Source organism: Hirundo rustica, chromosome 3 (assembly GCF_015227805.2).
Source record: "Hirundo rustica isolate bHirRus1 chromosome 3, bHirRus1.pri.v3, whole genome shotgun sequence".
Classification (NCBI taxonomy): Eukaryota; Metazoa; Chordata; class Aves; order Passeriformes; family Hirundinidae; genus Hirundo; species Hirundo rustica.
The window spans coordinates 22,198,934-22,224,602 of NC_053452.1; the positions used below are offsets into that span (position 1 = coordinate 22,198,934).

The following is a 25,669-nucleotide window of genomic DNA, read 5'->3' on the forward strand; positions in this document are numbered from 1 at the left end:
ATATCTCAGGGAATCAAGGACAATAAACTTTGAACGTTACCCGTCCCTCTGTGAAAAATCAGTTACAAAAGGCACTAAAATACACCCCACACAAATCAGATTGAAACAATATAAAAACCCCAATCTTCCTCACTAACCACTAGGCTGGTGTGGGCGCTCATTCCCTTGGCCAAGACCCAATTCAAGAGGCCCCTGTGAAATATTCACTGTAGAAAAACCTTCTGCAGTATGAAAGGCTACTGTCCCTAGAGCTGCTTGTTCACACACTCTGAAGGAAGGCGCCAGCAGCCACACAAGCCCCAGCAGCACAAAGGGGCAGAGCCCCCTGCACCTCCCCCAGGGCAAGGATGGAGCAATTGCCAGGAGCTCTGTAGTACATGATGGAAGAAATGGAACCCTGATAAGTTTTTGAAACAAAAGAGCAAGAAATACAACTTAAGGTGTGGTGGCCAAAGAGCATAGTTTTTAATATCAAGGAAAAAAAAAATCATTTCTGTGCTGGGTAAGTCAAGCCTTTATTGCTAAACCAGCTTAAATTAAAGCAGGTGGCAAACTGCTATACTCTGTAACCAATGAAAGCATAAAAATCTGTTTCACAAATTATTCCTTAGCATTCCAGTTGTAGCAAGCAGGAGATTCAGGAAATCTTATTTTAATTAAAAACTTTATTTTTCATTACAATTCACAGTTTATACATGGCAAGAAGAAGCCTTGCCATGTGGACATTCAGAACACTGTGCTGGGGAGAAAAGGGTCTTTGTTATAAGAACATTGCTTGGTGCTGTGTCATGGAACTTTCTTAGTTTTAAAAGCGTACTCTCTGTAAATGTTAATTGACTTGATATTTACACTGAATTTACATATTAACTTATATTTATTAGAAAACAAGCTAAGCATCCAAAAAACATGAACATTCATATCTTGCATGTTATCTAATGGTCAGAGATGCTGTAAGATTTGCCACTTGAATCATGCCCAATCAGCAAAGTCCCATTGTGTTTTTTTAATTTACAGAGCCTAATTTTTTTCTTTAAGGCCTGTTCTATTCATTTTATGTACAGCCAGGTTACAATAGACTAACATAAGAAAAAAAAAAGTGAAATTATCCATTCCATCCTGCATTTCTTCTGAAGCTCATGTACACCTATAAGTAAAACAGAAGGTACAAAATCAATGTGTTTTCTTAAAACCAATAAAGAAAACCCAAAGTCTGGTTTAGATCTGCTTCTTGTCAGCCTATCCTGTCTGAACAATCACTGGTATTCAGATTGTGCTATTTATCAGCTCTTCTTCATGCCTGCATTGATACTCAGAGCCATCTTTATTTGAAATGTAGAAAGTCACAGTGATACCAGTTTCAATTGCATTCCCACATTAGCCACAGCTCTGGCACAGGCAGCCCATGTGACATTCAGGAAAGCACTCCACCAGGATTCCTGGGTAAAATATCATGTAGCCTCTGGGGTGACTTGGCTTAAAAAGGAAATTAAGAATCCTTTTCATATCAAATATCTGGCAGAAGGTTTATGCTTATTAAAAATAGCTGTATTCTTCTGCACTGGTTTTTTGGACGTGATTATTAGAACACAGCAATTAAAGCCTCCCCCCTGCCTCTCATCAAAATAGTAATTTTTATTTGCTCTTGACATCTACCAAATAATTTAGTGATAAATAGGCTGCAGATTTTTTTGGTATATCTGATGCAGAGAAAAACAACTGCTGAACACTACTTGGAAAACTAAGACCTGAAAAGGGTCTGCAAATCCTACAAGTCAGCATGAACAAGTATCAGCTAGACCTGAGTAAAACAAAATGCCTCTGGGGGATAGGTTTGCAACTTTTGAAACTGCAGTGCCTCTAAATTTGGAGCTAAGACCATCAATTGATGATTGTTGAGTTTTGGCATTCATTCATGCTGGTTGGTATCTTCACAACAGACACCTTTGAAACACCACCGTTTCAAGAAAAACTAAAGGCTTAAATGAAATACACTTCTCATGCAAAAAAAACCCAAACAAACAAAAGTTGTACAGGAACTGTAGAGGTTCTGGTTCTTCAAAAGATAAGGCACTGACCAAAATTTCTTAGGTAAAAGGCTGCATAAGAATTTCTTGCCATTTACAAATGTGTTGTAGTCCAGAAATGGTCCATTCCTAGGCTCAGTAAGGTAGACCCTGAAATTTTAAGGACTGATCCCTCAAAGCTACATTGTTACCATAAACAAGTGAGATTCATTCGTGAGGCCATATGGCACATTAGAAGTGAAAAACAGTCTGGGCAGATAAAGGCAGAAAACATTGCTTGTTCCAGCATCTTTCGGAAACAGCAGTGCCATTCATCATTGTGTCTCTGAAGAGATGCGATGGTAACTCGGGACTGTAGTTTTTCTGTGGAACTCATGCACACATGTAAAATGCTGCTAGCAACTGGTCATCGACAGGGTGGAAAAAAATGGTGTATGGCTAGTCTAAGCCGAGAGCTTCCCAAAGGCTGGGATCCAAAGTCATGGCTACTTAATGTTCTCAATCACGGCTATCTCCTCTGCTGCACAGTGTGGCGTCAAGCCATTCATGTAAATGCTGTCCGTCTTTGTCAGAGCTGGCAACAGGTCCTTCTCGCTGGTCAGGTGGTTCACTGACAGTGTTCTCTTGCAGGGGGTCAGGTCTTGGTTGTGGTTGACGGCGAGTTCTGCAGAGAGCTTCCTTTTGATGGAGGTGGCCCTCTGGAACTTGTCGTAGATCTCCACGCTCAGGCGCCTCCGCGTCTCCTTGAACTCAGCGGTAACATTGGCTGTCCACTCTGCAGCATGGGCTCTGAACTCCCCGACCTGCAGCAAAGATCAGGAATAAAAAGGAAACATTATGGCACCAGGGACTTCAGACACTGTTTGTCTTCAGGAGCCTGGTGAGAGTGCAGGGCTGCCAAAGAGCTGCCGCTGCCGCTGGCACAAATTTCTCATGCCAAAGACTCACTGCTTTATTGACTGTAACTAAAGAAGAAATGTTGCACCAGTAAGAGTTAACAACAATTCCAAAGACACAAATAAAATAATATTCTGCTGATTTTTTTTTTTTTTTTTTTTTTTTTTTTTTAATTTTTATCATCGGCAGTCAGCAATACAGGGAAGCTGCAGAGGCTTGACAGCAGCACAATACCCAGCTGGTCAGGGGATGCTGAAATCCCAGCAATCCAGGCTGTGTAATGTATTGTTACTAGGATGAGGGGTTATTTATGAGCACTTTCACTGTCTCTGGAAAGATCCTTGGGAGACTTGGCAAAGAATTTTCTAAATGTAGACAGAAAATCTTTTTTAAAGGAATCTTTTTGTTTGCATCCTCTCTTCCGTGCTTGCTCAAACATAGCACCAACAGAGCAACAGTTAAAAGTCACCTCAGTGACTTCCCACCCTGAATCCCAAATCACCCTTATATTTCCTCAGAGATGGCATAAGGTAGACTGAGCAGATCTAGTCTGAGGTAAACTATGGCCTGTCATGTATTTACTATTTATATTTTTGCACTTGTATTTAAGTCAAACCACTGTTACATTAAATAAGTTACGTAGGTAACTAAAGGAGGCGCCTTTTGATGATTATCTCATTGTAGCTCCAAAGAAAATAGATTGTTTCTATTTAAATCTCCTCTCCCTCCACAGCTTAATACTGAGAAGGTGCAACACAGGGAGTATAGACTACTCATAAATATAACTCCGAAGTGAAGCATTTCAGTAGAATTTAACCCACATAAATTAGTCTAATTGGCACTGTTCAGTCCAGAATTTCAATCACTGGCAAGCAAATCCTGACTTGGTAAGCACAGAAATGAAATAAGGATTTACACAGAGAAATATAGAGGGCAAACCATCAGAGAAAAAGCCACAAGCTTATTCATGCTTTGCAGTGCAGTGGAAAACAGGAATATAATGAAGGTAAAAACTGTCACTCCTGGATGAGCTGATTAGAGTTTCAGGAAAACTTTCCCCCTCCAGAAATGAAACAAAAAGATCTCTTTACCCAAGAGTCATTTTATTACATTTGTCTCCACTTCAGTGAATTAGATAGATGACAAATGTGGACAAATGTCTGTTTTCTAAAACAAGGGTAATTATCTGCAATACACAGAGGACTCACCTAGCTGAATGATTATTAGTATTTAATTTGTGCAGCTAGGTTCAGACAGACTACATTTCAGATCTGAAAATAATGAAATCTGCAATGCTGAAACATCTCAGCTGCTCCAATATTTTTACTTGTAGTAAACAAGTAATAAAAATATGATAAATAGTATCAATGCACACCCTGATGCAGTTTTCTTCTTTTCCTAAGCCTTACTAAAGGCAGGCTGCCCAGGCCCAGGAGAACGGTTCTGACTGGGGGAGCAAAGAGCCAGTACACAGGTTTCTATTTTACTGTATATATATGTACCTCTCACCAGCTGTGTAAGCATTTAACAGACCAGGTATTTTGCACACATCTCTGGCATTGCATGTGGTCACATTCAAGAGATGGTATCAGGATTTAAAATTGTGTCTCAGCAACTTACTGGAAAATACAACCACCTTGAACTGTCTCTCCATAAACTTTCAAAAATGTTTATTTATCTATTTAATTTTTTTTTCATTTTTACAAAATTTCATGTTTGTCCAGGAGAAAATCCAACCGGCCTTGCTTTTGAAGAAAGCAAGCTAATGTGACCTCTAGGATAGGCTCAGAATGCTCCTGGTGATGGACCTGTCTTGCACAGGGCAAGCTTCTCTATGGCATTCAAGGTATTCAAGAGAATCTTAAAATTGTAGTTGTTGGTATATCTGATGTCTGAATTCTAGTAAGATTTCTTTCTTTGGGGAAGCAAGTTTATGCAGCCAGCTGAAGTGTGTCAATAAATATGCCTTTGGAGATAGCCTCATTCCAACTGAGGTTGTGCGAAACACTAACATGGTGGACACAATTCTACCCGCCCATAAACCAAAGTTGTGATGTTGGTTTATATTAAAATTGTAGGAGAAAAATACAAATTGAAACACGTTGTTGTTAATGCTATTGCTAAGTAGAATCAAGATGCATTACAGAGGGAATTGGAACACATTAAGAACCAGGAGTTCAGTGCTGTTTGAACTAGGCATCCCCCAAATCATGGCTTTTGGCCCCTACTTTTCACGTGAACTGAAACACACTCAAAAATGTTACCTCTTTAAAGCAAAAACTCTTAATTCCATAGCACTTACAGACTCAAGCAGGGTTATAAGAAAAGAAATGTGCCATTTTAACTACCAGTGTACATTAGTAACTTGCTTATTTAATTTGATCCATAGGGACATAACTGCAATATGTTCAGGTTCTTTCTGTCTTAGGTTATGACATTTTAACACACTACGTTACAACTCCTCTTCATCTGGGCTCTGACAACCAAAACATGTCTCATGCAGAGCCACTGAAATGCCAGTTGCCTGTGTTGCTCAAAAAATTTAAATTCTTGGCATACCTACCCACTGTAAAAACAATTTACTTTTCTCCAGATCTCTTGCCTCATTACAGCACAGCTCTGTAGACTCTACAGTTGTTATAGTTGGGGGCAGTGTGACATGAGGACAAAGCCTCTTAGTCACAGAAATTATTGACATTACGTACTTAACATAAGGCTGAATGTCACAGAATATGTCAGAAGCAATAGGAAAAACGTGTCATAGTGATAGCACCCGACTCAGCCATACAAGAAGCAGCACTAATCTGGTGATGCTTCTCACTTTAACCTTCCGGGAAGAGAAATGCCTCTAGTAAGGGGATATGGTCCTATTCCAGCTCCTGAACTGACTTCCTCCACATCAAAATCCAAATTAGACTGCAAGGCGTTAGACATATTTCACAAGGAGTATCAACCTACCTACATTGAACATCAACAGCAAGTAACTTTATTATGTATTTAAGAAGCAGGAAGCAGCACCCTACTGCCTTATGATTTCAGGGAAGACAAGTCTCAATAACAAGTTCTTAAGAATTATGGTATGTAGTAACACAACTAAGTATTCCACACAGCACACTTCACCACAAAAACAAAAACAACAAAAAAGACAACAAAACCCCAAAACAACCCCCAAAAAACGAGACCCACAACTTTCCCAACAAATGAACAGCACTGACCCAATTCCTTGCCCAGCCTCCATCTACCACTACCAGGGTATTCCATATGACCTGCACCATATCCAACAACCCTATGAGGATGTCTCAAATAGCAGAGATCATCTCCAGTAACACCTCCAAATATCTGTGCCAATTTACGTGGCTACTTGTGGTGAAGATATCGCATTTACTCTACCGGGACATAATGAGAAACTACCTCTGAACCATTTGTGGAGAGTGTTCCAGTCATTCTTGTTAAAGTCACTATTGTTCATTAGTGTTTTTTGTTGTTTTGCTTTGGTTTTTTGGGGGGCAGGAGGGGGGTTGTAGTGAAAAACAGACATCAATAAAGTACGGTGCGAACTTCCTGAATGACCAAACAGTTCCCAGCCTGCACGTATACATGATTACCAATGTAACTTCAGTACAGATACACTGGATTTGACAGAACTAGAAAAAAACACATGGATGTTAAGCCACCATTCCTTCACCTACTCCTGCCAAAATCCATCTAAATGAATAATGTCCTAGAACTGGCTTGCAGTCAATACCTCTAGTAGGATCAAAAGCTCCTATTCAGTTTCATTGCTACTGCGCTTTAGCTTTCTGTCCAGCTGAACTCCACACTTGGGTAAAGGCCAACAGCATAAGCCAGGATGTAAGAATGCCCAAGGGGTTGCCATTGTTGAAACCAAAAAAAACATTTGAACATAATGAAGCACCTGCTTCATCCTTCAGTACATTTGCTCTTTTTCCTTATACTTGCCACAAGTTTGAGAAACTTTCTGGACACTCACAAAATTGTGTAAATACTAATGCATGCTAAAATTCCCCCCATTCAGGAAGACTACTCATCCTATTAAGCACAAGCCATGTGGCCGTACACAAGTAATCTGTACTTTGAATTATGATACATCTGTGCTCTAGCAGGGGAAAAAAAAAACCAACCAACCAAACAAAAGCATAATTAAGGACATCCTTAAATAAACCAAGACAAATGCACTTGTCTAGCTTAAATTTACCTTAGTTTTGTTTCTCTGTCTCAGGGATATTCTTGAGAAACCCCAACATCACAGTATAATCTGTTAATCTACTTCTGCTTACAGAGGGGGAAGAAATATATCCTGCTTGGATGGAGCTCAGATATATGACATGAAAGGTATGATATACTCAGGAGGAGGTAAACCACTGAGTAGCAAATTAGAAAAAAAATAGCGTTATATATATGTCACACAAGAAAATGAAAACATATATTTCTAAGTAATGTGTGCACCTTTTTCTGTCATAGCTGAGCATTATGTTGTTTCCCTTTGGCATAAAGGGCTCATACATCTTATGATGAGCATGTTAGTGCAAACCAAAAAATTGAATCTAAAAAGCAAGTAGATGAGCTGGAGGTATCCATTTGACTACATTTTAGGGTGAAAAAGCGCCCTTCCTTACAGATATTCTTAACAGTCTAGATGTTCCTCAGTATATAATTTCTTGCATTTATCCCTAATGCATTCTCTGAATTTTCATAGCTTCATTTTTCCTCTCCAGTGTACTTTATCCTGCTACTTAAAAATAACACATCCAATTAACCTCTCTATGATATGCTACTCAGACAAAACTAGAAAGTGCATTACATGTCAAATTATGCAAGCAGCAGAGTACAGAACATAACATTTTGTCTTAGTTCTCAGGAAATTCAGCCAGTGTTCACAGAAATTGTTCACAAAATTCCTTAAAAAAAATTGTAGGTATGGAGAGGGGTGACAAGTTTAACAACTCAGCTGCTGGGTGGGTTTATCCCTGAGTGCATCAGAGAGGTTTCCTACCTGCCATCTCATTTTCCTGCAGTTCTGGGCAAGCTCATGCCACCTTTTCCCACCCAAGTTGCTTCTGGACACAAATTTCTATTCACCACCTCAGTTTCTATGGGTTAGAGAAGCTTCACAAAAATTTTTTGTGAAATCTGCGCATTTGCTGCACTTTAAGGGAATCTCATTTTTAGTCCACCTAAAATTCCCAACCCAACGATCTGGCTTTCAGTATTTCTGCTATTATAGTGTTATTAGTACATATCCAAAATACCTGTGGATAGGTGTTTGGAAAAGAGTGTGCTCTACCTGTCTTTAAAGGTAGACAGCCAGAAAATGCAAGAAATACCACATTAATGAGATACCTAAGCTGAGCTTTACCAGGTTCACCATCTTCTATGCTTTCATCCTGTCAGGACCTCAGTTCTGTAGCTGGGTCTTTAAGGTACCAGACTTTGATTTCAAAGTGAATGGCACACACAAAGCAATAAGTGATGCCTTTTTTGGTTCCACTCACTGGTATACCCATCCCTCTGCTTTTCAGACAAGTATCAGAGGGGAAAAGACTCTCTTTTCTGAAATTGCCATCCTCTGGGCTAAGACTTCAATTACATAGATGATTGTATTTTTGTAGCCATGGTGGTCAGAAATGTTTTGGGAACAATACTCTCCTGATAGAAACTGGAGAATTCAGTCCTGTAATAAGCAGTGCTTGTGAGTTCATTCTCATGAGCAATGATTGTTTGGTTTCACCCACATAACTTACATGAACACATCTGATGCCTTGGATGAAATAAACCACATTCTCCAATGGGAATGCAGAGAGCCCATGAATTTTGATTATTTTATTTGTGGAGGAACATCTATGGTAGCAGCTGTGGGAATATGTTTTGTGGAGATATAACAGATGGCAGATGCAAGAAATGGCCTTTTCCTCTATCATGATTTGATTCAACAAAATAAAAACAACCTAAAAATCATGCCTACAAAACAGAACCAGTTATACTAAGAGTCAACATGGTTATTTTGTTTTACCTTTTGTTTTTCTATAAATATAAAGACTGTTATGCTAAGTATTTCTTCAGAACTATTACTGAATATTGCCCACCAGATACCTGTTTGCATAGATCTGCATGGGTGTAGCCTCAGTTGTGTAGACAAGTTATGGGTCTGATTATCTCAATCCCTCTTGTTCTGCTTTACTATTAACTTCCAAAGGATAAAATAAAAAATAAAGATATTGATATTTTCCTTTAAAAATCAGTCCTATTCAGTGGTTTCAGCTGTCTCAGAGAGACATCCAACCCCACTTTCAACCTGGTGAGAGTGAATGACATGCACCTGAATTAGCCACAAGAAACTACTTAGGTTTGCATAAAGCTCTACCACAGTGGAGCCTGAGGTGGTTCAGGGGAACAGTGTGTATCCTCTGCCTGTGCTGTACAACAACTTGGCTGCAGCCAGGAATAGCAGACATTTTAAGAACTGTACTAGAAGCATAATGAAACCCAAGCCACAGGCAGCTGAAAGACTGCCTCAACTTTCTCCCAGAGGAAAGAGACAACAACTGTTCATAAACTCACTGGACTTTTTTAGCTTATAAAGATACACGAAAAAAGAACAAACATAAAAGAGGACTTATAATTTTAACTTGGTAGTAAAGAATGAATATAGTAACTACTTAGTCAAGTCCTAGCAAGAACTGGTAATTTCTTAACTTTCTTGTATCAATAGCTGGAGTGATATTTGCGTGAAATATTAAAGCTCCACTTTGGCTGTTCAGCACTAGTATTACAACTACACCTATTCCTTATGAAAGGGAATATTCCATACATTCTTTGGTCCCTTTTATCTGCAATTGCAAAGCATTTTCCTCAATGTCAACACACCTACTTGCAAGGGCATTCTACTGAACTTGCTTTGTCTGGGAACTCATTCTCAAGAAAGGTATCAGATTCATACTCTCAATATTAGTAACATATTCTGGAGTCTTTTCCTAACAATATCAAAGCACTGAGATTATCTAAAAAAAAAAAAAAAAAAAAAAAAAATTCAGGAATGCTAATCATGAAGATGTCAGTGATATTTAACCTGGAATATTTTCAGCCCACAAAAAAGTAAACCATAGATATATTTATTGTTGTACCAAAGGATCAATTACATCTTATCTCCAAAAATTAAGAATTCTCAATGTAGACCATCATAACATACATTCTGGGAATCTTCATGGGAGATGAACTCCAAGAAATGCCATTACTATAACTGATCTCTCTTGAATCGATTTCTCTTATATACTCAAGTATAAGTCTCTTGCTCTAGTTTTATTTTTGCACATTCAATAGCTCTTGCCTTCACTCCGTTGCTGCATACAGCCTTCACTGGAGTAATTTTCTTCTTCCCTGAACACCATTGGAGAGCAGGGCCAGGCAACAGGGACTGGCATGAGAGACACTTACAGCGTCCCCATGCCCTGGGCCATGCTGCTCCTCATGGAAGCCTACTTGGCAGCACATCTCTTGTAATCAGCACCCCACCAGGACCTGGTGCTCAACATGCAATAACAAAACAGCAGTCTCTATGCCTGGTATGCCCAGCTAAGAGGCATGATAACAATATAAATATAACCACAGCTAAAATCTGGAGATGTTATCTGTGTGCGTGCTGAATCTGAAGTGAAGCAAGCATCACAGGTCGAAAGTACACAAAACTACAAGGAAAGATCTCAAAAAAATGTCAAAAGCCATCAGCTGGTTAGTTTCCAGGAATTTTCAGAACAAGATATTCTTTCCTATTCATTCTTGCACATATTACCACAATAGGCTTTTAAAAGACCGACAGATAGAGAAACTCAGTATTAAGACTGTTGCTTGGGCAAATTCAGGAACATCACCCGGATAACTTAAACCCATGGAAAGGAAGAGATCAAATTGCATTCAGAACCAGGTCAGTCATTTCCATTACCTCCATACACCAATACTTTTTATATATCCCTGACACTCCAGGATGCTATAGAGAGACTGTACTCCCACCTCTTTCTTTGGGTTTATTTTGGTTGGGTTTTTTGTCATGTTGCTAGTCAAATTTGACTGGAGACAAGTATTTTTTACTGTAGAAAGATTTTATATTTCTCCCATCTTACAGAAATTATTAAAAACAATCACCTTTTTGAACATGGCAGTTCCTTCTCAAATAGACTTTTCTGAACATCTTGGATGTATTGGCAAAAAAAAAAAAAAAAACCAAAACAAACAAACAAAAAAAAACCCTCTTAATGGAATACTTTTTTCTCTTCAAATGCTTCCCTTGCCATTTTTGTAGCTCTCTGCATTCTTCCGGAAATTTAGACCACAAATCTAGGGGCTGTTTTTCAGTAATATACCTTTTAACAACATCTGCAGCAGTAGCACCACTTTCCTACGTGAACTCAACAGTTCCCTGCTTACACATCTTAGAATGGTTACCCTTATTAATCACTGCCTTGCAAAATTACTTTGCATGCCATGGCTTTGACACTATATTTGTCTCCCACAAATATTTCCAATTCAGTACTTTCTTGGAACAGATTTCCATCACATCACCCTGACCAATTCAGGGAACTTGTGGGTATAAAATTTGTAAAACTGCTGCAGTTTGGTTTGGTTTTTTGGGTTTTGGTTGCTTAGGGTTTGAGGTTGTTTTGTTTTTGCCTGTTTTTCTTTTATGTTTTGGATTGTTTGTTTTGTTTTGCTGGTAGGTGAGAGGGTTGGTTGGTTGGGGGAGTGGATATAAAAAAAGGAAAAGTCCAAAAAGTTGCTTTCTTCAACAGAAGCTGACCCATCTCACTTGAAACAATGCAAAATGGATCAGCAAGTGACTCTGATCACCAGGCTGAAGAGTTATTCTCTACCATCTTCATTACTAAGTGAACAGATTTTGTTTCTTGAAACAGGGAGAGCCAGGTCAAGAGTTCATTGAACAACTGAACAACTTCCTCCTCCTCTTTGGTCATGCACACTCACTACAGCCTCTGAGGACAATCTGTTTGCGTGGAGGGTGAAAATCCTTCAAAACTGTTTCTCACTGGAGTCCACTAGATTTTTTTTCATCTTTTCATGAATACAGCCTACATCTAGGGTCCCTCTTCTGGGGATATGGGAAATGGGCTCAAGTTCTCTTTACACTGGGTCCCTCATGCTAGGTGAGCGCCTTCATCCTGAAGCTAATAAAAAGACAACAAATAATATAAGGAGTGCAAAAATCTCCATGGCATCATCATGACAAGTCTAATTCTGTTTTGACAGACTTGAGTGACAGCTCTGTCACTGATGCCAGGATGATTAAACTGCATGATGAGTCAGATGAGTCAAATTTGTTGAATTTGTTTATAAATACCAATCACAGCAACTGCCTCTTGGATTTCCACGAGAAGTGAAGATTCTGTGTCTCATAAAATTTTAGGCTTGGTCTTTAAAGCTGGATACATGTTGTTCAATTCAAAAGACAGACAAGCAGCATGAAAAAAATCACTTGTCCAAACTGAGCTGATATCTAACATAAGTCTGTCACCTGGACTCCTGATACACAGTGAAGAGAACAGGCCACTCCAGGATCTATAGCCCAAATGCCTAAGATTGTTGGTTGGGTGGGCATTGTTACTGAAAATGATGGATTTCAGGAGCTGCTGCATACAGAAGTAAAAGAAAAAAATATGACAAGGAAAAAAAAATATCCTGCTGAAAATTTATCTTTTAAAAAGACTAAAATCAGAAGACTTTAAAAGTGCTCTGAGTAATCAGAGTGTAGAGAATATTGAAGAGGAGGGAGCTTAAGGCAAGCTACTATAGCTGAGGTTGAACTTCAGAGACAGATCACCTACTTAAGATTACAGCACACAGCATGTTCCAGTGACTTTCTGACATTTAATCTATCTTACTGTATGAGCTGCTTTCCAGATCAATCCTTCTAAAACTTTCACTTCTGTCTCTACTTGTCTTTCACTTCCCTCCCCATTTGATGCATTCAAAATTCTCCAGGGTGCTTCAGGAGACAAAAGCCACCTGAGCAACCGACTGGCATACTGGTTATCTGGATTTTAATATCAAAATACAGATGTTCTGTGCATTAGTGCATTTCTGATCAGTGATGGTTTGGGGTTTTTTGGGGGGGTGGTGGTTTTTTTGTGGTTTTTGTTTGTTTGTTTGTGTGGGGTTTTGTTTGGTTGTTTTTTTGGTTTTTTTTTTCCCCCTCTCAGATCCACTTGCATATGGCAAACTTTCCTGGTGGTATACTGAAAAAGAGATGGCTGTTTGATTTTGTTGAAACCGTGAAATGCATTATTATCTCGAAGTCTTATGTAAACTGCTTCTATCAGAACAACAAAACTACATTAAAATATATGAATAGAGCTATAGATTTTAGGTGATATTCATTAACAGCATGCTTTCTTCCTGAAATAAGAAGGACTTCCCCTTCAAGACTAAATATGCTGATATTTATTGATCCTTTTTACTTTAGACTACAGGAAAAAGGAAAAAAAAAAAAATTACAGTTACCTATCAAAAGAGATACACCCCTGATGATTTACAGTTTTGGTTGTCGAGGGGAAGTAAAGAACAACACTTGCAACCTCTGTCTCATTCTGGACTCAGGTAACATTCTCTAGATTTTGCTGCTGGGTCTCAGACTGCTGAAACCACAATTGATCACTACTGAATTATCTGCTCCTTCCTATCTAAAACACGTTAGACTACTGTTTCCTTTGTGGAAAGTAGGATATACATCCTGTACAAAACCTTGTTTATTCGCTGATATCCATAGCAATCCCCATAATTTCCATGAAGATTTTCAGCATCCTATTTCCTAGGAAATACATGAAACTGCTTCAGAGTGCATGAAACTGTTTTCAGAGTGCATTGATCCTAGTCCTGTAGATTTTTTCAGGGGCTCTGTATCTCAGTAGGTTTTAATATATAACATTGTTTCCCACTTCAAAAGCTACTTTTAGGTATGAGGTGCTACTCCCCCAAGGACTGACAATGTTTCTCCAAGACAGTTAAAAAATACACCCCATACTTTGAACTAGGGTTTTTCATTGCACTCATGGATATTGGAACTCCAGAGAGGTTCCTCTGCTATAATCAGCATCCACAGAAGTTCAAACAGTCCACAGTAAATTTAGGTTTAACTGGAAAAAAAAAAAGACAAGAAATTCAGTCTCATCTGGCTTCTGGCACAGAAGAGACTTGGGAACTACATTTCCACTAAACTCTTTCAGCATCTTCACTCAGATTTTCCCAGGCAGATAGCAAGAATGAGCTAAGAGCAGCAGGTTTTATCATAAAATGAAATGTGTAAAAAGTGAATATTTGTAAAATTCTAATAGAAGAATCTTATTTAGAAAATACAACATATTTATATTACTTTCTTCCTACAAAGTTTCATTAGAATACAAGAGGGATTTTTTTTTTTTTTTATCTTCTATCACACAACTTAAGGTATATCATAATTAAATTCTCAAACTGGTCTCTGCCATTGTTAAAACTATAGAATTTTAAACTGCTGAAGCATTTTTTCTTGCTATGAATTCTCACACGTGCCTGAGCAATGAGTTAAGAAGTAGGGAGGGAGATTTCTGACCATCAGAGATATGATTAATTGAACAAATGGCACCAATTATGTTATGTCTGTCTTTAATCTAACCTAACACACATGAGACTTGTATACAGCAGAATTCCCAATACCTGCTTCAGCCAAGAGAATTTTGATATAGCTGAAGAATGAGCTTTTCCTTGCTGTAGACAAAATGAATATGCTTGTTTAGGCTATAAAGGTGAGAAAGAATGAAAAGATGGACTAGGTTACACATTCCCAGTGCCTGAGAAAGGAACAACCCAGCAAACTATTTTTCTTGATAAAAATAGGAATGCTTTTGATGTGTTGGAGGTATTCTTGTGTTTCTTCAATTCATGTGTCTTTAAATCCTTCACAGAGTTAGTCTGTATTGAAATAGCTTCACAAAGAGCTACAGATTTCAAACATTCTTAATATATTATCATCATTGTAAGATTAAAGCCTCAGTGTGTTATATAGTCAACTATATAGTCAAGATACTAAGATCTCTGGATAAGATGCTGTCTGGATAACAAAAAAGAATAGGAGAAAACTGAGGTAAAAAATCAGATTAATTCTAGGAAGTAGTGTGAAGGACTAAAATGTGTCAACAGTGTCTGAGAAAATATAGCAAGAACAAGCCTGGAGAATATTATTTGCATAGTCTGAAGTCATAGTGCCTCCGTCACATTCATATCTTTTCCAAAACATCCAGACACAAGTAACCCAGGGAAACGAAAGACAATTTAGGGAATACTCCAAGTTGAGAACAGCTGGATATCAGGAGACAGCCCAGAGGAAACACCACTCTTAGAATCACAGAATATCCTGAGCTGGCAGGGACATGCAAGGATCATTGAAATCCAACTCTTGGTTCTGCACAAGAATTCCCACATGTGCCTGAGAGCATTGTCCGAATGCTTCATGAACTCTGGCAGGCTTGGTGCTATGACCACTTCCTGGGGGAGTTCCAGAGTTCTCCTACTTCTTCCTATTGCAGAGGGGAAAATAGGTGAGACCAGCCTAATTCTGAAGTTCAAAATGACCAGATACAACCACTCAGGTTATTGGCATTTGGAGTGATGCACTGGTTTCCTTGGAGCCAGTGTAAGCCATGGAAGGCTGGCTGCCATAGGTGCCCTCAGAGCTTTTCTAGGAAACAAACCTGTGATCCTGCCAGCTGTTGAACCTGCAAATGGGAACACTCAGGTGATACCTGCTGCTCCCTATCTGTGCAGGGCATTAGTAAAGCCCATTGTGGAAGGGAAGTCATAAATACCCTTTCAAATTTACAGCGTGTGGCAAAAGATGACACTCTTGAACTGAAGCTGTTCAAATAAATATTGCCCTCTCTTTCAGGGCTAAGTGGTTGTGAATTGCCTGCTAAAAGTGTACTTACAGCAGACCTGCCACGGGGCTGCCTCTACCACAGAGCCATGAGTACAGCCAGGGCAATGGAAAAAGGCTTCCAACCCCACATTCCTTACAAAGTGGGTTTAATCCTGCAGAAGATCCCAGCTCCCACCCTCCTGCCTGCTGCCAGCAGTGCCCCTGCTCCTGCTCAGAAGGTGGCAGGCACCCTGAGGGGCTGCAGTCAGTGAAAGTACATAGGGGTAAGCTACCCTGCTGAGCAAAGGCTTTGGGAACTCAAGGATTGCCAGGAATACATCTGGGCATTGATGCCATGCCCTGCAGCTAGGAAAACTAAAACAAAGTAAGGAGCAGGCCACTGCAGAGTAGCCAACATATTCATTCCATCAAAAACAAATTAGAGTTTTTATGTTTGAGCAGCATAAATCAACTGATGCGCACAAAAGAACTCAAGCTAAATTAGAGGGAAATAATATGTTGCTTCAAAGAAAATTAATTTCTCAGACTTCCAGTAAAATCTGAACTATGCACGCTGCAATTGAAGGAAAGTTTATTTACCCTCTAACATTTTCAAACCCAGGACATTTTCTTAAATGACAAAACCTAAAACATAGCTGTATAATTGGAATAATAATCACAAGTGAAAACAAGTGAAAAAGTGATATACTTGACTACAAATATCAAGTAATTCTGTGGAAAATAAATAGTAAAACACACCCACAGATATTTAAATAATTGAGTCCAATACCTTGCATGATATGAAAAATTTATTTTCTTACCACTCTAAAGCACGGTATCTCAAATATAGCTACTTAAGTATTTTCTTTACATATTTGCATCCCTTATAGAAACAAAACAGAATGATTTTTGCCTTAAAAAATAGGACTTACATTCTACTACCTGGAACAGTAGTTTAAGATTTTTTTCCCCATGAATCAAGCGTAACTCTTCATATACACTTAATTTAATAATGCATTTAATCCAATTTTCTATGCAGACCTGAAAATAAAGCACTATGTTTGAATGGACTACTATGCTATGTACTTCCCTGCAGTTTCAGCTGCTGCATTCCAGTTCATACACGAACACAAACTTATGCACCCTAAGAGCAAAAGCAGCTATAAGCTCACCTGGCTTCTATTTGAAGTTTTTAAAAAGGAATATTGCTTCCCCCTTCAAAATATTCTTACCTCTTCCTTTGTCTTTTTTGATATGACCCTTAGCCAGTCTCCAATCATGCTGAGGACAGCTGCAAAGTAAGCAAGTCCAACAAGGATCCAGAACCACACCACTGGCTTATAAAAATCTAGGTATTCAATATCTGATCCTCCTGAAAAACAATACAGTAAAAATTAATTCAGAGTTAATAGCTATAGGTGCAAAGATGTTTTTAAATTAATATTCTTAGCGAAAACAGGTTAAATTTCTTGTGCCTTCTATATTGTTACCCATGCAAAATATTTTGTTGAATTCAAACAAATTACATGAATTAGTTCACTCTTGAACGTAACATCCGGAGTATGCAAATTTTAGACAAAGACTGTTAACAATTCATAATAATTATTGAATGAACACAAAGTGATTCAGCTTCTGATACACTGTCTTTTAAGACAGAGGTCAGTGAAGACAGCTTGAATGAAATGACTTCCCACCTGCTCCAAAAAGTGATACTGTACCAGAGTTTAATGTATTGTTCCAAAGCATGCAATGTGATCATATACTGAGAAATCTGTTTTTGCAAGAACTTTAAAACATCTCAATACTTATATAAAACCTTTAGCCTCAGTAAAGAAAGAATGAGCAGCATCTGCATTAACAAGTGCCCCTGGTAGGTAAGCAAACATTATCGTCTCCGTTCTGCAGAAGAAAACCAGAGTGCAGGAACTTGAGTTGAACTCATCATAACCCCCCCCAGAAAAATAAGTCTGCTGAAGGTAACTTTTCTGAATGCCAAAAGCACCAGTCACTTTTTTTCAGCGTCAAAATATAAAAAAGGATAAATTTCAGAGATGTCTGTTAATAGAGCTTTCAGGTATAATACAGCTATAAGGAACAGATGTCTTATTTCCTCACAAAAGAAGTTATGTTCATCCAGAGCTCTTGGCAACAACAAATAACTCACATTTCACATCTTGCCATGTAATAAAACAGAAGCCTTAAACTTGTACTTCAGCTGTGTTACAACAAATAAAACCAGACTTCTAGTTTGGGCTGCTGCAAGAAGTTTGATATGTCTGCCCATAATTGAAGAGGCTCTACAGTAAAACCTTCTCAGGCACATTAAAGTAGCCAGTACAGGTACATAATGCTGTTTTATGTATCTGTGTCCTATACTGAAACAAATCAAAGGAAAATTGTCCCCAAAATATCAAGCACCTTGTCAGAGTACTGCGATTGACTCTCATGGAGAATAACCTTTTTACTTAGCTTTATTATCACAGAGATTGCACGCAAAAACCCAAAGAATTTTAATGATGGCTAGTTTTATATGGAAGCCCTCACAGACAGAAATTTTGTTATTTTCATGTCAATTACACTTTTTCATTAAAAAAAAAAAAAAAAAAAAAAAAAAGCATTGAGCTGCAATGGTTTACTCAACTACACAAGAGATGAATTCACCAAAATTTGTTTTATTTCAAAAAATGGTGGCTCACCAGTCTTCACTATAGTAATGTAATACTATAAAATATAGTAATAAACCACACTTGGTGGTTCACCCTCTTCTTCAGCTGTTCCTACAATGCACAAGAAAGTATCATAGAAAGCATCCACATGGCTGTTTTTTAATTTTTGGCATATAATGTTTATAAAGTGAAACTGGAACCTGACTCTGTCAGTCTGCAGGAAGAACTTCCTTCACAGTTTATGCTTATTTTATTTACAACAAAGTTAATCACCGGGGCAGGAGTTAGGACATATTCATGTTCAACCAAGTTTTCCATGCTGCTGGCCAGGAGATGGCTCCATCTAGCCATGCCCAAAGGAGTTCAGCTTTCCTGAAGTTAAAGGGACAAAGGGTATCCAAAGAAATACCCTAGGATAAGGCTTCAAAACTAAAATCTTTATTAGCTGTTGAGCTGAATTTCAAGGACCCTTTGGATGATTTCACAATTTAATCAAATCTCAGGGAGAGAGAAACATACCTGAGGATGTTTGTCCTGACATAACTACTCTCTCCTGGGAAGCTCAAGCTGCCATAATGAAGTTACCTGGGAATGTCATTAAATAGGATTTCATAGAGAAATGTGATCACAACTCAACTGTACTGAATTTAAATGACAAGAATTCATTAACTACCAAATTTACTTAAATGGGTATGATATACATAACTAAATGTACTGGAGTATATGAGATAATCTAATGATTTTATGGGCAACTTCATAAAAAGCATATCAATATGATACACTACCACGTTGATATGCAAAGCAAATTGGTTTATGCAACCCTCTAGGAAACAAATGCTGAGAAGGCAGAAGATGAGTTTTGTTGCTTGTTTGGCAAACCCAATTTTGTGGGCTGAGGGACAAAACTTTTCCCAGCTTTCTCTAGACTCGATCCAAAATAGGTTAAAACCACAATGAAGAAGAAATCTAGCAGTCTCACTGCTGTAATCTGTGACCAAGAGCAGCCACAGTTTATTGCCAAGATACCTTCTGGTAAAGATTTGATCTAAAGTTGCTTGAGGTCTATGAGAAATCAAAGAGCTTTCCCATCCATCATAGGTTATTGTACTGCTGCTGCCACCATTCTTACATCTCCCAAATAATTTTTATTTGGTATTTTCAACACTTTGAAAAACATAAGCTGTTCTATGGCCCAAACATTTTCCTTACTAAGGTCAAGAACTCTGTTTAAGTGAAGAAAGGCATTAATGAATATCTCAAGTGTGCTTTAGAACAGGTTCTTGTTCTCGGGTAAGAGATCAGGGTTACAAATATATCTTTTACTTATTTATTTATGTGAAACAAGTACTTTAAAAGTAAATAATTTTCTTCATTGTTGCCACTCTTTTCCCCATTCTTTCTACAGTAACAGCCTCAAAATAGAAACATGTAATTATTTCTGTAAAGTTGGTTGGCTTTGCATTTTTACTTCAAAATTAGAAGGAGAGAATAGAAAGTGCTGTCAACATTGAGTATCTTAATTCCATGCCAGGAAAAAATTCTGGGTTATTCAAAAGTTGGCACTGCAAACAAGGAAATGGCTGTAATTTTTCATCAGAACTACAAATTACTCTGGATACAGAAAAATTATATAATCCAGTTTTAATTGCAGAATAACAAGTATCCGTCCACCATCTCTGTTGTGGCAAACCTGACAAACGTGTTTAGTCCAGAAACGTAATTTGTCCCACTCCAAAGAAATAGAGGTTCAGCCCTGCAGCTTGAAAGGAATTACCTCTGAGGACAGAAAAAAAAAAGAAAAAAAAAGAGGGGACAGAGAAAGACTGGCTCATGTGGTAACGTGGAAGCGCGGAAGGCTGGGGACAAGATAGTACTGTGCTGTCAGACGGGGAATAGGAGTAGGCCAAAGGAGCCACTTGATGCCACTCAGTGCAAAATGGAGAGCTACTTCAGACACCTAAAACACTCCTCACATGCTGTCCTGCCCAGACATCGAGCAAGGCAGTGCTCCGTCTTCAGCTTAAAGCACAGCTCACTCCAGAGAGCCCCTATTACAGCCACCGAGTCCTGAGGGGGCAAAGAGCTCTTCCAAATGCCAAAAAGACACGGAGCCCGTGGGAGGGCACACTGCCCTCCTGCAGGATGCTGGACACACCCCTGGCTCAGCATGACAGCCATTTCTCCCTGCTGGTGCGTGGTATCACACAGTGACAGCAGATCCACTGGGCTGCTGTGACCACCGGGTCAAGTGCCCCAGTCCGGCGACATTAAATGAGACTGAAATAGCTCAGCTCTCTACAAACTGGGTCTCAGGCCAAGCCACACAGTGCAGAGCCAGGTATGTGCATCACAGTGGCAGTACATTGGAGTTGAGTACAGAATGAAACAGTGAAAAAACAGTAAGTTAAAAATCAGGGTTCAAGCATGGAGAATAAATTGAGCCAAAAAAAACCTCCCACAAAAGTAACAAAAACTTGGAATATATTTTTAAAGCAATACTTTCAGAATTCTGTGATTTGTTTCACTGAACCAGTTGAGACAATCTTATATCATCTTCATGCCCCACTGTGAAACAGACTACTGATATGTTATTTATATTATTGCTTTCTACTTAATTTAGTCAAGTTTTGGAAATGTCACCTAATTTAAATTTGAAACCTGTTAGATTAATGCCATTAGAAATATTTGAATATACCTTCCAAACTGCACTGAAAGTAAAAGAATTTATCTGCGCATGTGAACAATATATTGTCAATTACACAGATATATTCACGCGCCTCAGTGCTAACCTTAGTACCTAGAAATACGTTTCATTGTACTGAAATCATGACACATTCAACATGAGAAGATTTCTTTTTATGTTTCACAGGATATTAATAGTTTTGGTTGGGTTTTCTTCTGTCACGTTAAAGTCCATGTTTTCTCTTGAGAACAAGAAAAAGGGATATTTGACTATGCACTGATATTCACAAGGCAGTGCAGGTTGTAGTACAATTTTTCTTGGTTTTTTTGGGAAAAGCTACAATACTCTTTTTTCAAATTAAAAAAAAAATTCTCTCTCTCCAATAAAATTAAACCATTCCAAAAATTTGAAAAATCAAGTAATTTCATAAGACAGAGAAGCAGTCTTTTTTTTTTGGAATTCAGTTCATGTATTTTCTTGAACATGAATTACAGAGGCTTTTCATCTTTTCCTTCCTTGCATGCACCAGGAGTCTATTATATTTGCATTAAGGCTTTCCTGCTGATGGAAACCCCAGCTGAAATTTCCACAGGCTCCAAATAACATCTTAGACTCTGACTAACAAAGGGAACATTTTCTCACTCTGGTTTCTGGGAACAGAGTACATGGTCTCCAGGACAAAAAAGAAAGTTCTAAAAAAATATCCCAGAGAACTAAAAGAATTTCTAATATGACAGCCTGTACTACAGTCAATGATATTACTTTCCTGAATCCCATGTTCATCCCATTGGCTCCCTTTTGGTACAGCAGTTGAGTAATACTCTGCTCTTTACCTCCTGAAAGTTCTTCAGGGCTTCTTTTCAGCTCTCACTTGCAATGGAACCTGCAAGTTTCATGTTAGTGAAAAATGATTGATATTTCAGAAATTTTTCCCCACTCACCAACACATATGTTAACACAACCATGGGATTATGTGGGGCTTGTAAACTTACGTTTTTTTTCTGGGAGATGGCAGTTCCCAGGAAAAAAAAAGATTTGAAAGTTTTCAAATATATAGGAATTTGAGGGTTTTGAGGGAACTTTATGGGCCATATTTATGGACTCTCATGTGGGCCCCCAGAGTGCTAAATCTGACTTTTATTGAAAAAAGTACACTCTGATACCATTGCAAATCAGAGCATCATTGCCCACCATTATGCTTTAAGTTTGACTATAATGCTAAGTGGAAGAAGATAATTTTCACTGTAAATATTATTTAAGGAAAATAAGTCCAAAAAATTAATAAATTAATGCCAGTATGAGGAGTTTTTCAAAATGTGCTGCATCTAGGCACGACATAGATTGAAGCATCATTCTGTCTGCTGCTTTTTGCCTCACCATAGCAAACCAGAATCAAGACCAACATGCTCTAGGACCACAATATTCTATCATGACCACCTCTTTTACAGCCTTATACAGCATTACAGCTCTTAGGTCTTCATGTTTCTCCCTTGTTTGTGACAGCCAGCTTTTCTAAACTTCAAGTAGAGTTCTCCAGAAAAAGTCTACCACAAAAATATCAGCGGCCCTTAATGTCCACCCTGTAGTTATGAATTACCTAAAAGAGAAACAAGCAAACCAAAAAAATCATGAAGAAAAGGTACTAATTTGTTAGGTGCAAAAATTTCTTCTTACTTCCTCAAAATTAATAAGGAAGCCTAGCTCTTAGGACAAATTCTATCAGCTCCGTTGAGAATTGCAATGTCATTTCTTTCAAATAATTTTGTACTTTTATACACACCAATGACTGAAAACTTCCACAATGCAAAGCTCAATCAATTAATACCTTACTTATTTATCAAAATTTTTATTTAACCAGTCAATTATGTACTGCAAAGAAAGCAAATGGGCGTTTTTGAAAAATCCTTCAAGTCACCATCCCAAACCAGAGTATTTTAGTTCACCCAAAGATGATAATATTGTCATTTTCATCCCTGTCAGAATATAGTCTCATGGGAATGATAATCTCCCAATTATGATGGAGACAGCCATTTGACCCTGTTCTCTTGAACATTGTCTCTGTAAGTACAAATCCCATTGCCCCTTTAAGTCAATAACATATTGAAGTTCAAATACAAGTCTTATGCATGTTGCTCAAATAAAACTAGAAAACATTTCTGATGCTTTGAAATAATGTATTTACAGTAGGATTTTAAATTAAATACAGAACATCTTTCATGCGAAGCAAAAAAGGCCATCAGCTATAGAACAATATAATTCAAGGACATTCTGTAGAAAGAGAAAGTGTTTCCTGGTAGAATTAAAAAGCAGACAATGTAGGAAAAAAATATGGTATCAAATGGTCTACAAATAGAAAAGTCTATGGAAATTTATAACGGGAGTAATGATGAATGTACTCAGTGTTCTAGTTAGAGCCAAGCGGGCCATTTCACATAATGCTTTACAGTAAATATAACCAGGACTTTATACACTATCATTTTTATTCCCCGTGATACACATACTCTTTAGGAATGAAAGTCTAAAGCACACGGATTCTTGACTTAGGAACAGCATAATTTTTTTATTTCATGCTAGTTGTTATCTGGCCGGAATTACAAATTCTGAAGACAAAATGAAAAGAAAATAAATATGGGAAAGAAAATGGAAAGGCAGAAGTCAAGACACATACAAAGACATTTGAAAACATCACAAATAACTACATAAAAGTCAAAAGAAACTTGATTTGCTATTTTACAGCTCAGTTCTATAATTTACAAAAATCTTTGGCAAGTTTGCAAGCAGTCTAAAAATGGAGGCTGCCCGAGTAGCTTAGTACCTTCAACAACAACTAAATTTACCGCCATTTTACCCACACCATTTACAAATCTGTCAAACAGTTCCAACACTTTAGAGGTCCTTGTTGGACCTCACCAACCTGAAAAACTTCTGCCAGTGACAAGACCCATTACTGCCATCAAAGCAAAACTTCAGGCACATCTACGAGAGGAGTTACCCGACCTGAGAACCTCAACTTGGCACCTTGGACTCACACAACAGCCATGGGCACAGACAAGACACAGGAGGAGCCCACAGCATGTGAGTGTCTAATAAAAACCATTCCCTCCTGCAGAGTCTCTCACTGGGAGCAGACCCAGCACAAAGGGCCTTGATGGCCACCTCTGCCTTGCACAGAGTTCAGAGAGGGGAGAGAGGCGTTTCATGAGAGAGGTGACCGTTCTGTATCAGCACAAGCATCAGATCAGGCCGAGGAAAGCAAGTCTCAGGCTTGGAGCAAAAAGCTCCAAGTTCCTGGTCCTCACCTCTACACATCACTGACTCAGATCGATGTGCTTTCTCAGCACAGACAGCATATACTTACTCAAATCTAAGAAGTGAATTAACACTTCTGACATCTTTTCAAGAAAATAGTTGACACAGAGAACTGGCCCACACTTTTATTTAGTTTAGAATATCAAAGTTATTTGAAATGAATTGGACACATTATCTACAGGTTGCACTAAGTCTTCTAACATTACGAGAAACACACGGGCAAGTGTGTCGTGACAAAGCATCACAGAAGTAGGATCCAGAGGATCCTACAGAACACAGACATTTCAATGGCAGAAAGAGAACTCTGGAATATTTTGAAAGTAAGGGATGCACACAAAACTTATATCACTTCACAGTGTGAGGCATTTTGAATAAATCCATCTGAAAAGACATATTCAGATTAAAATGCTCTATTAATGCTTGCACTTTCTAACCTGTAAGCAAAACAAAAAATCCCTACCTACAGAAATGATACCCAATTTAATTTTTAACAGCATAGGAAGATGAAAAAAGTAGACAGAGATATGCACCATGAATTTCACTGTCCCACCTCCTGTCTCTACACTGTCACATCGACCAAAATGAGGACAGGCCCCGTCACACGAATGATGAAGGATAAAACTGGGAGAGAGGTGCCACAAGACAGATACATCTGTCCCAAAGCTTAGGAAAAAAATGCAGAATAAATATCACTGTGCAAAACATTATAAGATAAAGCGTTAATTAAAAAATCTTACCTGCAACATAGTCACCAAATCCAATGGTAGTTAAAGTGATAACCACAAAGTAAATTGCATCTAATGTGTTCCAGCCTTCTATGTGCTTGAATATAACTGCAGGAAGAGCAACAAACAGCACGCAGCCAAAGAGTATGAATATTATTGTTGAAATGATGCGAATCTTTGTCTGACTCACATTCCATTTCTGGAAAGGGAAGGGGAAAGAGAGGAAACCCATTGTTAATAAAACTGCACCAGTGCACATTAGCACCCATCACCCCCCAATGTGCTCATAGCTCTAGAGGACACTGCATCATAATTCTCAAATAAACAGGAAAATTCAAGCAGGATTTTATTCTGAAAAGGGTTTCAAAATGAACATGACTATCCTAGGAAACATTTGCCAGCAGTAAGTGCAGAGCAGGGCTGGACTCTTCACGGGTGAGCAGCATGTATAA

At 38.3% G+C, this 25,669-nt stretch overlaps 1 protein-coding gene across 3 annotated transcripts in view; it reads right to left on the reverse strand.

Moving 5' to 3' along the window:
• Positions 1-403: 403 nt before the first annotated feature.
• KCNK2 (potassium two pore domain channel subfamily K member 2) overlaps positions 404-25,669 on the reverse strand; it is a 109,483-nt gene continuing 84,217 nt past the window's right edge. For 2 of the 3 annotated variants that reach the window (XM_040059793.2, XM_040059792.2), the window contains 3 exons: positions 25,230-25,416; positions 17,067-17,206; positions 405-2,827 (listed from right to left, as the gene is read on the reverse strand). In XM_040059793.2, coding sequence (XP_039915727.1) covers positions 2,510-2,827; positions 17,067-17,206; positions 25,230-25,416 — 645 coding nt within the window. In that variant the 3' untranslated portion in view covers positions 405-2,509. Of the gene's footprint in view, positions 2,828-17,066; positions 17,207-25,229; positions 25,417-25,669 lie in introns of all 3 variants that reach the window. The other variant, XM_040059791.2, reaches the window with a different exon arrangement.